Genomic DNA, 15,868 nt, shown 5'->3' on the forward strand with positions numbered 1-15,868 from the left:
AAATACTGACACATTTTGTCACATAATAGGATGATGTTTCATGCAAAATGATAAAACTTTACACCGAACCATATACCAAAGTGCACCTATTACCCTAAGGTGCCTGTGGTCCAGTAGCATCTATTTCCTATACTCCTCTCTAATTTCAAGCTATAGCCAGATTCAGACATTGGCCCATAAAGACATTATAAAACAGCTGTTTGTTGATTTAACAAACACATCTTTCGTATTTTGGGGGTTGTTGTGTTTCAGTTTGTTGCAAAGAATTATATTGTAATGTGGTAGTTTTATTTGCAAATCATAAATACCTCAGTTGACATATGCATATTGTTTTGTCAAGAATCTGTCACACAGGTGGTTTTGACAGACAAAACTACCAAGTGTTTTAAACACTTTTCCAGTTTTCTTTGAAGTTCTGACCACTATGACAATCTCTAACCAAATATCATTTGATAGGCAAGTGCACTACAACCAATATGTCTATGTTTTATTTGGCCCAAATTTCAGTTGACACTGGCACCACTGTATTCTCTCATCTCACAGTTAACATGCCAATTTCCAGATAAGATTTAGTATTGCACATAGAGGCAAATAACTTGGATTTGACTAAAAGAAAAATTAATGAATTAAGTTGTTTTGAAGATAAAAATGTTTTACTTTGATTGGACATCAGCAAAAAAAGTTGTTTGTGTAGCAGAAAAAAAGTATTTGAGCAGTTTTTAAACGAGTTTGTTTAAAACCAGCCTGGGGCTTGGCACTGATAATGGAACTCAAATTTGGCTTGTCCCATTATCACCCTAGCTCCCATCTGGTTTTAAATGTAAGTTTAACCACTTCCTGCCGGGGACTCGGGGATCGGAGACCTATTGTTTTTTATGGGTGGCCGGGGTCTCCGAACTCGGACAAAGGAGACAGGGCTCTGTAACAAAAGACCGTACTCCAAACAAAAGACCAGGCTGCTGGGCATTACCGACATTTTTCACTCTCAAAAGTGGTGATAATCCAGCCTTCTTTTGGAACCATATACCAGGGTTTGGGGCATTGAGAGCGAGCGGATTACCACCGGGGACAAGAGCACTCCACGCTAATCTGGCCCCTATTGAAAAGAGGTCAGCAGTGCACTAAGCCAGGTTCGTGAACAAAAAACACTTATACAGCACCACACAATCTGGGCTCTGTTTACAAGGCTGCTGGCCTGGCTGAAATGCTCGGGCGTCAGTGAAGGTCACCTGTCAACTTAGAGTAGTGCCTAAAGATTACTTCGTGCGGCTATAAACGACCGTTGAATGAAATGATGAATTTTGAAGGATTTTGAAAATGTAAAAAATGATAGTCATGCCGGCCCAGTATCATCAACATTGAAAAATGCCCCGGCACGAAGTGGTTAAAACTGCTCTTTCACACTTTTATTACCTGGTTTTCATAAAAATCGAAGGGGGGCAGCAGCAGCAGAATTTTTCACTAGTGCGCATAGTAGTACATGTACAAGACAAATTCATAGGGACAGAGAAGATTTGTGCGTAGAAAGTTTTCTTATGATAGATACATTTGCAGGTTTGGTACATGAACATAAACAAGGGTTCACTGTTTTTCTGTAACTAACTTTCTGTATTCAAATACACCTCACTTACGGGCTCTGAAAGGGCAAAATCAGTCTGTTTTCATTACTTTCGGTTCATGGTTGCCCCTTACATTTTTGTGATACACATCGCTTTTATAACACCAAACAATTAATTTGCTTAAGCATTTTACACTAAAAAGGGAAAAAACATAAGGGAATTTTTGAAGATGTTATATTGTAAACAAGATAAATGTGAAGCAGTCTTGTAGCTGAGACCAACACAAGACCAGACACAAGACCATGCACAAGACCAGCCATAAGCAACAGTGTGAACAATGACAAAGGAATTCTTTTGTTGCAGTTCATTTGAATAGCTTGTGACTGGAATTCAGATTGGAGGTCTTGTGTTGGTCTTGTGAAGATCTTAATTGGTCTCGACTACGACACTAATGTGAAGACATTTTAAAAGGTTGGGTTCATGTTGTGTTATTTATTGTTAGTTGCAGGATCTTGTGTTCAGGATTTTTTGATGTTCCCTATAGGAAATTTTAATTCCCTGGAGTATTTTGTTACAGTAATCATCAAAGTAGAATTTACTGAACATTCCCTGACAAGTATTACAGGGATCTCACGAAAACTAAATGACACTGTTTTTATTTGCAGATGATCTGAATTCACTTCAACCTGTAGAGGAACCAAGAATTGATGTATCAGTGCGAACTACTCGTTCCAAATCAAGTAAAACATCAGGTAGACGTGGACGCAGCCGTGGAAACAAGCGTGCTTGTGTTGAAGGGTCTTTAAATCAAGATCCAGAAGAACCCCCACCACAAGTGAGACGTAGCAAAGATGAATCTCGTAATACTATTGGAGTTAATGCATATCGTTACTTTGTGTTGAAGAAGAAACAAAATGTAACAGGGAAGGACTTGAAGAGCTTCACATGGAATCCCAACCTGTTGGAAGTTAGTACTGAGGAACTTGGATACATTCTGTGTTTGATGTGTAAAGAAGGAACACAGCCCAATGGAAACAAATATTCTGCAGATGTTCTACATCTCATCTTCCTGTCAATACAGCAACATCTCTCTGATAATGGCCGCCCTGAAAATGTCTTTACTGATCAATTTTACCGTCGGTTTACTGATCTTTTACATGATGAGATCAAAGAATGGATGATTGATCGGGATCCTATCACTGATTTCATCTTGAATACATGCATTAATGAGGAGACATTGTGGAGTGCTAAACAGCTTGGAGCTCATTCCCCTTATATCCTTCTGAGCACAATGATCTACTTTAATACCAAGCATTTCCAGCTCAAGACTCTCGCCACTCATAAGGCATTGGCATTCTGTCGTATCCAGAAACATGTCCGTAAAGTGGGTACAACTCGATCATTGTTCCTGAGATACTATCCTGCAGACCGGAAAAAAGGTTGGTTCCTATATTCCTTGATTTTATCATTGACTCTCACAAACTTGGTTAAGACAAAAGTCCAGTTACAGTGAACATTAGCCACTTGCTGCGGGGTGGTTTGAAAAATCCAGTGCACATAATTGGGACTTTTTCAAGATTTTCAGTTTTCCAAATTCTTCAAAATTCATCATTTCAATTAATGGATGTTTACACCCACACGAATGACTGAATGATTGCTACTCTAGTCTGACAGACAAAATCTATTGACACCCGAGTATTTCAGCCAGGCCTACAGCCTTGTAAAAAGAGCCCAGATTGTGCAGTGTTATATAGTTTTCTTTTGTTCATGAACCTGGTACAGTGCGCTGCTGACCTCTTTTCTTTCGGGGCCAGATTAGCGTGCAGTGGTGCTGTGTGGCTTATCGCTGCAGTGGTGAGTGCTTTTTCCCTGGTGGTAATCTGCTCCCACTAAATGCCCCTAACTGAGGTATTGTGTTTCAAAACAAGGCTTGATAATCTCCACTATTGAGAGTGAAAAAATGCCAGTAATGCCCAGCAGCCTGGTCTTTTGTTCCGAGTACGGTCTTTTGTGACAAGGCCCAGTTCCCTTTGTCCGATTTTGGAAACCCCGGCCATGCGTATAAAGCAGACATGTCTGGCACTGGAAATCCTGGCGGCAAGTGGTTAATCATTTTCGCAACTGAATTATGCATGTTTCTATGGGAAAATAGTCAAGAAAATAGACATGAAAGAATTAAAGATACATTTCATTAGGTGTGTAATAATACCACTTGCTTATGATAAAATACGTATTGCAGAAGATGGGTCACGACATGAAAGAAAGAAGTTAAAGAAAAATTATAAAAACAGATAAAAGATGTTCATTTGTTTGATTTCAACAAGTTTAAAAAAATGAATAGTTGCAGTACATTTCCTTGCACTGAAATTATGCTCCAGTCCCACCAAATATTAAAGATATAAAGATGCATGTACAGTTTTTCCAGACTTCTGAAATTCAAAAAAGATCAACCAGCTAGCTTTGTAAGAGATCTGGATGAGTCTGATAATGAATGGGCTCATCACTGATTGAAAGTTATTCCCAGCAGGATGTGTGCTAAAAAAAGTTCCAGCACCACGTCTCCATCATAGCCTACCGAGACTTCCCCATCGCTGCTGGTAGGCTCACTGAGACCTGTGAGGAGCTGAATCAATGCCTCAATCGCTGACCCATATGACCCCCATACGCCAAGCCAATATCAATGGGGGCAACCAGCCACAAACCAGACAGTAGTGCTACCGGGCTACCTCCCGATGACTCTCTTGGGCTGTTACGGTGAATGCACCACTGGCCTGCTACACCACTTTCTCACATGCCCAAGGTCATTTTCACCCTCCGGTTTTTCTTTGGGGCTCTCCTTGAAGAATGCTTCCGAACCTCCCGCCACAGCAGCTCAGCTTGCACAGCCTCCACCCGAGTGTGGTCTGCAGCCTGACCGTTCTTCCACCACTTCTACCCAGCCAGCCTTGTCGGAAATTTTCTGCAAATTCGCCAGTGTGTAAGAAATGTAAACGCCCCATTTCTTCTTCCCTGGGCCATTTAGTAGGAAGCCGCATTCATCCAAACACCATAATGCCTCTTCCCCACGTGATCCGCAGCTCAGCCATTCTCCTGCAAATTCTCCTGTGCGTAAGAAGCATAAATAGTCCATGTCTTCTTCCACCTGGTCAACTAGTAGGTTGTTGCATTCGCCCAAATACCACACTGCCTATTCCCCAGCCATCGTCTCAGCTTTCCAGGCCCTCTGAGTCACTATCTTTGCTGGTTAGCTGCTTTGATCCAAAGCCTACAAGTATCTACCCTCACTTTCAGCTTCGGATCTTGATACCCTTCCAATCGATTTCCATCCACCACCCGTGACTTTCACCATCCAGCGCGAACATGCATCATTTGTCAGCCCAGGCTCAGATACCCAGCAGACAATCTACCCACATCCGAACTTACACACAGTCCCTCTCGGGATACACAACATGGCCCGATCCAGATTCATTCCGATCATCAAGATCGGTTGTCTGAGGACGAAGGGAGAGACTCCACTATTAATAGCCACATACAATCAGAGGCTCGTGTTTGTTTGCTCCAGAAACATGATTTATAGTTTTGGGCCTGCCACTAAAGACAGGTTCTTTTTTATTTGACTAAGTCTTCCGGTAAGGCTCCTCTTGCACTGCAAGGACAAATCCAACCTTGTGCTTACCCTAACTGGGTTGAATAGAGCCTTTTATTTCATGCTTATTGGAGTACCTCTCCTATGTATTAAAAAAAAAAATCTCTCCAAATCTTGCCGCAGTCACCAATATGGCACTGGATGAGGACGTCAACTCTATTTCCGAGCAATTTTCCTACATGTACATCTCCAACAGAGCTAATGCACTAGAGACCATGAACATCCTGCATGAGGGTGTGAAAGCAAAATTCAACGGCTCCCCTTTACGGGAAAGACGTATTTGCGGGGTAGCTCATAGAGACAATGGAATTGAAGGCTAATCGTATCGAGACACTCTACTCATTCCATTCATTCACCCTGTGCACCTGTCAAGTTCTGCACTGCCCTCCCCTCCCCTTCTCAGCCCATGCAAATAACACAGAAGGTACTGTGTTTGACACTGCCTACTACAGTCAAACACGATTAATGTGAGCTCGAAGGGATTCTCCAAAAACTTTGTCGTGAACCCCGTGTTATTCGTGTTGGCACTTATCCCATTCATAGAGCGCAAGCCTGGCATCATACATGTGCATGTACACAAGCAAGCATTGTTTTACACTACAGCAGTGTACTGTACATGTACTGTATGGTACAGTTTATGCAGTGGATTAGTATTCGATGTACTTGTACCAGCCTGTAACCTTTTAATAAATTTAAACTGTATTAATAATATGATTTGAATGAATAGAACAGAGATTTTGAATACGCCTACTTGTTTGACGCAACAGCACAGAACAGTGATGTAAGTGGCCAGCCGCGCCAAAGCAAAGCGCTACCTGGCAAGAGATACCCAATGCTGCATGTAAGTAAAGGGTTATTAAACTTGAGAACTAGTTTGTCAGGACCGCATGTAAGAGGGCATTGACATTGGGGAATTATTTCCTTTGGTTTGTAATTGGTAGGAGGAAATCTATTTTGTAAAAACATTCGGTAACTTTCATTTTTAATGTCATGAATTAATGTGCGACAGGGTTGTGCCAGTCTGTTATGAAAGGGGAATGTGGGACATCAGTTAGTGGAAAGAAGGAGATTTAGAAGGGTATAATTTCCAAAACCTATTTAAATTTTCTTTCCATTGACCCTCAGAAGAAGCTATAGTGAATGCGGCAGGATTGTTTGTGCATTTGTTTTCCTCGGCATCAAAACTTCTGTCCCATTTATGATTTTTGAGTCTGGTTCACCCATTGTTCGGTTTAAATAAAAAAAAAGCACCCCTTTCGGACCAGACCCACCGCGATTGAAACTCCTTTGATGCCGCTACATCACAACACCTATTGTCATCTTGAATAAAGCCTGCTCTCGGGGCACAAGGAACAGTTACCAAGTCATCAGTGGTAAAACCGCAGCATAAATTGCCGAGGGGATTAGCACTATTGGAGGACTTCTGCATCAGCAATTACTGGGATTAAGCTTATGAAGAGGCGTTGTCAATTGTACTCATTATAAAAATGCTACGGACAAAGGTTTTTGACACTGCGGGTTCGGCAAAAGTGCTTGTCTGGTCCGTGTTCTCGTCTTAGCACAGCTCATATTAAGTAAGTTTCTCTCATAGGAATGTGTACATTTTGAACTGGACTGAAGAAATATGCTCATATGCTTGTGTTAATAATTTTTGATTGTACTTTAAGCTTTTGGTAGGTTTTCACGTTGGACAGATGGATTCTCACAACTGTTTCAGCTATTCTGGGAATTGTCACCTAACTTGTCACCTAACTCCAATCCCTCCGACAAGACCAAGCAGGCGGGTATTCTAGACACACATTTGTCCCAAATATTCTGCACAGGGACAGCCTGAACACACTCCATGGTAATTCAACCCCTGCTGACTCTATCACAGCCATCGTTGGTGGATCTGAATATGGCGTTCTTGGATACCTTTAGTCAGTCTACAGGTCTACAAGTTCCTTTGAGTATCTGCACTGGAAGAACCTTCGGAATTTGACCTGCCATTCAGTCTCTTGATGTCCCAAAGGGTCTTCACCTGAAGGGCAGAAATTGTTGCCGCCTATCTACGCCAGTTCGACATTCAGATACATGTATTTCAATGGCTAACTCCATGTAAACAGTTTTCCAGATAAGGCTGTAGCTTACACAAACCTGACTTGCAAGCTTACCAGCCACCCGGAGTTCTTCATCATTCACAGAAAATCAACATACCCTGATTTATCTAGGTGCCGTTCTGGACCCTTACCAGAGCCCTGCCACACAAACACAACACTCCGTCAGCCTGATGACAAGCCTGATGGACCTGGTACCTCTTTCTGTCTTCATAATGAGGACCCTCCAGCCACACCTATTGGCTGTCTTCCCCAAAATGTCACCAGATTGGCCTCCCAGTTTTCACAATAGACCCCATCCAGTTACATGTTCACTGGCAGCTAATACAGAACCCTCGGGATTACGATCTCTCTCCCAAAGATGGATCCTTAAGTGACAACTTTCTACCAATCTGTCACAATTTGGATAGTGTGCTTCCCTTCCTGCCTTCCACATCTCACGGACAGGGGTGCCTCACATACTGAGAATTCTCTCCAACATTCTGAAAATCTCCAGCACAGTACACCACATTTGTACAGCCTTTAGGGCATACCTGCATTGTTTCGATCAGACAAAAGCATTAAATTCTAGAACTGACCTGAAGACAACCCATATCCAGCAGCCAACAGTACAACTCTATAACAGACATCTTCTTTTAGAGAAAGATTCACTTTACAGAGCAGACTCTGCATCACAACATAGCTGAGCTACTCTGCAAGGTTTTCAACATTCCTTATATTGAATTTTTGCCACTACAGAACAAGTTCAGCCGCCGATGTTCTGCACTAGTTTCCCTCACCTACAAGCGTGGGTGACAGACTTCCTCCATTTCAGCTGGGAAGGGTTACTTACCTATGTGCCTGCCCTTCATTAACCGTCTTCCCAGCAGTTCTGAGTCCTTTGGGAGCATTGCTATGATCTTCTCTTTGCTCTGTTCTGACTTCACCAGCCCCGGTGCCATGATTAACCAGGCTGCTAGTGTAAGTCTACATCAACAGTTAATAGCTTCTACGTCATGGTGTTCCAGATGTCGTGCAGCTTCAACCTAGGCATCCATTGCGGCAGTAGCGTACTTTCTTTCTGGTGCATACTTTGCTCAGAATTGCAGTCGGCTTTCATACGTGACTTCCATTCTGTTGTCAGAGCTTTGCATGGTAGTTATCCTTGATGGCTCCATTCTCTTGGAAACACGGCCCTCATATACTTTCCATCTTGTATGTTCATTCAGCATTTCCCTTTGAGATGGCTCATTCCCTGTTTGGACCTGCCTTGTGTCCTTGAGCTCATCAGAGGTCTTCCCATTGAGTCTCTCATTGATGTCTCATCATCACCCACCTGGGTGAAACTGGCCTTCTGTTTGCAGTAACCACTTTATTCTGGGACAGTGGATTGCCGATGGTATCCATCACAGATTATCTCGTCGGATGGTAACACTATCATGTTTACTTAATCCAAGTCCTAGACTCCTGCACGAAGTTCTGTTCGAATTCATCTGACATGTCATTTTCATCTCTAACATCATAGAGCACTTGGGGTCTCCTTATAGCAAGCCTTGCTGTCCTGATCAAACTCTCATAACGGTATTTGGCCAGGACTTAAAGCTGAGAGGTACTACCCCTCTTCTTTCATCATTACTTGACCATAAAGTTCACCTGTCCCAAATTGCCAATCTTCCCAGCTCACAAACCTGGCTGCCCTATTGCAGTTCATGACATTAGAGTCGTATGTACCTGGCAGACATCCTTTTTCAGGACAGCATGCTGGAAAACACTGTAATCATGCATCTCATACCTGGTAAATTCATGGCGAGACAATATTAGCCTCTCCACCGAGACTGCGAAGTTCTATTTGATGGCTTCCTCCTTTTCTTTGGTGGGTCCTCATCACTCTGCACGGTATTCCGCACTTTCCTTGCCAACCCTTCTTCAGAGTATGGTGCTACTCTGCAAATGTAGTGACTGTTTGGGTAAGATGAGCACAGTGGAGTCCTCCCCACAGTAGTGCGGGAGTCTGCTAGCAAATACCTACCCAAACAGCCGACACCCACCAGTCTTCCCCACTCTGGTTGGGACTTTGTGCTCTTAAAAAAAGGCCAAACATGGTGGCATTGCCACACTGCTTGGTGGGCCTAGAGGGTGATCAATATTCAGTGAGTGGCAAAGGGCGTACAAGGAAATTTGCAAATGTAGCGACTGTTTGGGTAGGTATTTGATAACAGACTCATTCCACACTACTGTGGGGAGGAATTGGCCTCTGCAACATATGTGAGCCCACGATGTTTAAGCAGTGTCTGCATCATTCATGGGCGAACTTCAACTTGCATTAGTAGTATTAACTACATGTAGTAGACTTACACCTCACTCTGTGAATATTGGGAATTTTTCATGATGTATGAGCAATGGCCATTTTTGCCATTTGTCCCAGGAACATTATGGCAGATTCAAACAAAATTGTTAGAAATTCAATCTGATTTCATGCAAGTAAAATCAGTTTGGGTAGCGATGGAAAACCAGAACATTTCATTAACACACCTTAACCACTCAAGCAACATAGTAAGTGACTTTCGTTAGTGTACACCTGAATACACACTTCAGACTTTGGCACTGTGCTACTTGACCATCCACCGGCCACACTGAAAAATGGTCTAAGTGGAAAGATTTGTCACTCAAAAAGAACTGATTGTCAGTACCACACTGGACTAAATGTATGTTCGAGTCATTGGAGCAACCTGATCTTTCTCCGGCTATCTCAGCTAAGCACCTGCAATTTTGTTTAGACAAATACAATGGTACATCCATGATATTTTCATGATTTTCCTGGTATATAAAGTGAAACGTGTTGCATGGTCACCAAGTGCCATTGTATCTTAACCTTTGTAACTCAGTTTTACCGAAAGACAGGCTTTATTGGACACATTATGGAGCATTAGACCCAAAATGTCATTTTGTAAAACCATTTGCTTTGTCTTCAACTTTATGTCCAACTTGACTTCAACTTTATCTTACATTTAAGTGTATTAGCTCCACCCTTCAAGTATCATGGTACATAATTTTGATCGCAGTGGCATATCGTGGCATTTCATGATGATGATTTCCTTGTCATTCGTGAAATCTATTATTGTGATATAACAAACAGTTGGTGCCTGTTGTGTTGGGGTCCTTCCCAACATTTGCCCCAAAGGCTGGACAAAACACCAATGACCTTGACACAGTGGGTGACAGTTGTATAATGTACATGCCCTTACACTTCAATAGTTGCTACTGGTTTTGTACACCTTTGTTTATGCACTGTCTTGTGAAAGACAAGGTTCCTGTCAAGAATAATGCAAAGTTTGAGGCAGTTGACTTCATATAAAGTTTGGCTGATTTATCTTTTTAAAAAATGTCAGCGCAAAGCACTTACAGATTTTATTTTTATCATATGATCAAGAAATATTTTCTTGTCTTTATTGTAATAGCAGTGATAGAACCTGCTGGAAAGAGGAAACGGGATCGTGATTCCGAGATGGAACCTTCTCGACTGGAGCAGTCAGAGAATACAGAAAATCCTTTGCGTTGCCCAGTTAGGCTATATGAATTCTACTTGTCAAAATGGTAAGTGCCTTTAACATTCTCACATGTAAGCATGAAAACCTGTTTGTTTCCAGAAACTTGTGCTGAAATCACCATTGACAATTATTTTTCAGTTTAAAAATGCCTCATCACAAAATTTTGAACTTTCAGTGCTGTCGGGAACCAGATTATATTGCCCAGTCACACATCAGTAGCTCTATTTCTGAATCTGACTTTGAAATTCACTCCTCAACCCATGATTTCAACCCCACATGTCCATGCTACAGTTTGTGTGTAGGGTGCTCATCTTACCCTCAGAGCCACTACCTACATGTATGCATATTTAGGGCACAGAGTTCACTCAATCAGCTACCTCCATACCCTGCTGCTTGCCTACCAACTTTTCTTCTCCTTTTCTCAAGAGCTACGGCAAGATATTGCATCAAGCCTCCCTCCAGTGGTTAGAAAGGAGGAACACTTCATGGCTTAATATTGACTAGTTGACCCTGCACATCGGGGGGGGGGAGTCTACAGCACTCATCTTAGCCATAGAGCCACTACCTATGCAGAATAGCACTGAAACCAGGTGGAAGAGAGATGTATGCTATAATAATCAGTGTTGTAGTACTTGAGTACCATTTTCAGAGTACTCGTACCATCCTTGTGTTCAAATTCCCAAGTACTCATATTCAAAAAAAAAAAAATACTTGTACTCAGGCTGCAAAATACTCTGAACCAAATTTTACTTGAGCATGGGGTACTCATACTTGATGAACCATACTCAAAAAAATCCTTTAACTTACCACAGCCATTAAAATACAATGACACAAGAAATTGGCCCTTGCAGACCGATAATAGTTGTGGCCAAAACTTAAAAAAAATTAAATATAATGTCATATTCACTGTCTGTGGGCTTACACTCCAATCAGGTATGCAAAACACTGGGGTATTGGGTATTCCTAGTCTTGGTTCAAAGACCTTTCTGTTTATTTCACAACACGAACCATCAGACAAATTATTATCATCGGAAGTGGCCGGTACGATTGGAAAAAGGGTGCTGTCACAGTGAATCACATCATATACCACACACACTGCAACGATGGATCGCAGCACCGCAAAAGTCATCTTGCAGACCTGCCAACTAGTACGATTTCCTGTGGGAAATCTTGAAAATATGATCGTACGTTCCCCCCCCCCTTAAAATATGGGTTTTGATGATTTTGACACACCGGGGAAAAAAAATGTAGTTCAACGGTTGCAAGTGTATATTATGCTAAAAAAAAAAGCAAATGTACAGTACATAATATTATGTGTTTGCACACAATGTACATGTATGTGTGTACAGGGCATGCACGCACGAATACAAACCTCGTGTGAAAACAGTATCCGGTAACCATCTGATCATTGTTGGAATCGGCTGTCCATTAGATATCAATATTCATGATGCATTAGTGGGACTCTTTGGAGCCGCTTATGCATCAGTGGGGAAGTAGTGACAAACAATCTCCAATATTTTATGTAGTTTACATTTAACTGCCACCGTAAATATGTGGCTCAAAAAATTTTTTTTCAAGTTTTCCAAATTCACCGATTGAGGGCTTCATGGCAACAAGTGTGGGGCATAGAACACCTGTGTATGAATTGTCTAAAGAGGGTCCAATTCGGATGCAATCTTTGACAAGACCAAACCTCAAGTTAAAAATCCACGGAAATAAACAAGAATGGAGACATTTTATGGCTGGTCAGCGAGCAGGCAACAACAAAATCCACGCCAGGAAATTCCAAAAGCCTTGGCATGTGATGTGCTTTCTTAAGATTTCAAATCAGGTGAGAATGTGGGCCCATTTCACTCTTCAACCTTGATAATGGATTTTTTGTATGATCATTTTATGGGTAAAGAAGTGTTGACACAGTCTACTCAGGAGTTACTCTGACTAACCCAATCCAGACAAGTGGTCAAAACAATCACATGGAGGGATATGCTCAGTTTGTGCAAAATACAATTTCTTAATGAAAAAAAACAACTTTTGAATTTTCAGAAAACAGTTTTGGGATCCAAGAGGTTGGTAGGTTTGGATTGGGCCCAAAACTAGGGTATTCCTGAGAATGGTATGTCAATTAACTTGGATGTTGCTAGTCTGGTGCCTGGACCTGAAAATTCAAATGACGTATCTAGCACATAGAAAAACACTCTGTACTCTGTACCGGGAAAAATTACTCACCTACAACACTGGTAAAAATACAAGGTTGAGCAAGGGTTAAAAATTGCACTCTTCATTATGAATGAGTATAAAAGAACTTTCTGTGCATATTTCTCTGGAGGACTACCCATTGCCCAATTTGCAGAGTAGTTTATTAAGTGTGCCAAGTTCCTTATGTTTATCTAGTCTTGGCCCAAGACATCTGTGTTTGACAGAAATGGTTGCATTTGTAGGGCATCTGTAAAGCATTTGTAGAGATGACCTTGCATGACTGTTTCCTACTTGATGACTGGACTTCGCTTTGATTTAAAGAATTGGGATTAGTTAGAAGAATTTATGGTCCCAAAATCTGCCATATTTTGCCATAAATGAAATGATAAATGCACAGTGAGAGCACCCTCTTTTGGAATGCACAAGCACGGTTGAAAATGGGTTTGTGACTGTAACTATTAAATCATCTGTTAAATCGCCCAGACAAGTGAGTACACTGTATAAGTGAGACTGACAGCCTTGAAACCCTGATGTACATGTTGGGACTCTCAGCAGTTGGATTACCACAACCCTCCCAATCCAATGGTTCTTTGGACATCAGAGGGGATGATATCATTGGTACTAAAAATCTATCCCTCTTGGAAACACCATTCCATCTGGTCCACTGCGACACAATCCACTTCTTAAGCCTCTCAGAGTCCACTGTATCAGAACGCGATCCTGTTCCTCAACAATCCTTCAAACAATCCTTCAGCCGTGGAAGAAACTGCAGGACTCTTCACATTGCCCAGTCCTTGCACAGGACCAGTTCTGCATTAAGCGCATTCACAATATCGCTTACCGCAAAATGTATTCAACAAGTGAGCAGACTTTCTTTTGCTTTCCGCCAAAAGATTTTGAAGATTACATGTTGGTGCCACGAGTTCTGAACACAGCCAAAGATAAGCTGACCATGGCCAGAAGTGCATTTAATGAGTCCTATGTAATCTGTTTGCTGACCCTGCCAAATATATTCCGACTTCATCAAGAAAGGCCTCCAGATTTAGCATGCATACCAAGACCTTCATGCCCGTGCTGTCTGAATATCTTGTCAGGAGCTGGAAGTATGGCACTACCATTCTCATTGACATGTTCTCTGCCACCTTTGGCAATCTCAAAAGCTCTCTCTACCTGAGTCACACACTACACATATCTCAACAATCATGACTTCCTGTCACCAGAGAGACGTTTCAGATCCCCTTTTCTGTCAGAAGGAGCCAGAAATCATCTTTAAGCTCTCCTCTTGATAAAGCCAAACCTTCTCACCGTCAAATCCCAGCAGGCAGTGGAGGCCAAAGTGAAGTGCATCAATGCCACAGACAGGATAAACCTCCAAATATAAGCGTCTTACTCAAGCCCAGAATCAAGAATGCAACGTGTATAGCTCCGTCGATAGATGAATTATCCAGTTTCCTGTCAAATTTTTCTGTAACACCAAAGAGGGACACAGGAGCATGGCAGCCAATCCTAAACCTGAACTGCTAAACACACTCATCCACCCCAAATGTTTCCGTGGGCTCACTGCAAACAATCCTTGATTTGAGCCACACACCATCATAGGCCACAGTCCTCAATCTCAAAAGTACAGTACTATACCAAGGAGCAATGACTTCACTGCACTTTTGTTCAATCTGTCAATTGCCTCTCGGGACTTCACCAGAATTGTGCAGGCTGTCAGAGCAGTGCTACACATACAGGACCAACCTCACATTTTTCCTGGACGACTGACTCATTGCTGGCCACACTCCATCTATCCTATGGTTTTGTCAATTCTTTTTTCCGACCAAACCTCCAGTAGTGGATGACTCCACACGACGTAGCGTGCAGGTGGATTTCTTCCAGACAACAACCAACAAAGGGAAGCATCCTGTTTTGGTTAGGACACCACACTTCATCCATACCTGTACCAGATGGCAGGGAGGTTGGGCCCAGGTCAAGAAAATTTCCATATTAATGTCCTGGACATGCAAGCAGTGTTCAATGCTCCCTGACATTTCTGTGGGATCATCTTGGTCGCTCAGTTCTCATCACATGCCACAATACTACAGTGATGGCATACACCAACCACAAGGGAGGCACGCAGTTAGCCCAAATCTGCCTCCTCACATGGGACATGCTCCATTAGCCCCACATCACCAAACAGATTTTCTTAATGATGGATCATTCACACATAGACCTGTTTGCATTAGGAGCAAGCAACAAAATACTGGTTTTTGTGCTCCAGACACCTCGAATCTGGGGTATGGCACATCGATGCTGTCGATCCAGTATGCCAGAGTGTTCACATACAGTGTGCATTTCTTCAAATATCACATAAGCACAAACAAAATAAACAGAAGCATCGCAGAGGAGTCCGTGTTGCCCCATTCTTGCCCCGACATTTATCATTTCCATAATTGATTGATCTGTTGGACCACAACTTTTCACATTCCCCATACAAACCTTTAGGACAGGCATCTTTACTTACAGTGTAGCAAAATTGGCCTTTCTACTAGCAGTTGCCACATTGCAAGGACAGAGCGAACTGCAAGCATTATTAATTGATCCTGGACATATTTAATGGCTACTACCGGAGTAAGGTTGGCTCCTCACACCTTGTTCCTCACAAAGAACCAGTTAGACTCCCTCAATCCTCCTGATACCTTTGTTCCGGATATTCAGTCACACTCTTGTACCAGAAGATAAGTACTGGTGCCCAGTTGGAACCCTGAAGTGGTACCTCAACAGGGTTGCACTAATCAGGGGAGATGTGACGAGTCTCATCACATTGGTTTCGCCTTAACCCCATCGCCCAGCTTCCCAAGA

General features: G+C 42.3%; 1 protein-coding gene across 1 annotated transcript in view; it reads left to right on the plus strand.

The window, feature by feature from the left end:
- LOC110974906 (zinc finger MYM-type protein 3-like) overlaps positions 1-15,868 on the plus strand; it is a 144,679-nt gene that overhangs the window by 122,702 nt on the left and 6,109 nt on the right. Inside the window, exons 19-20 of the mRNA XM_087146662.1 lie at positions 2,225-2,998; positions 10,739-10,874. Of these exons, the coding sequence (XP_087002788.1) occupies positions 2,225-2,998; positions 10,739-10,874 (910 nt within the window). The remainder of the gene's footprint in view (positions 1-2,224; positions 2,999-10,738; positions 10,875-15,868) is intronic.

The sequence above is a fragment of the Acanthaster planci genome, linkage group LG15, assembly GCF_054643075.1.
Source record: "Acanthaster planci isolate LZ-2023a linkage group LG15, COTS_SCS, whole genome shotgun sequence".
NCBI classification, from domain to species: Eukaryota; Metazoa; Echinodermata; class Asteroidea; order Valvatida; family Acanthasteridae; genus Acanthaster; species Acanthaster planci.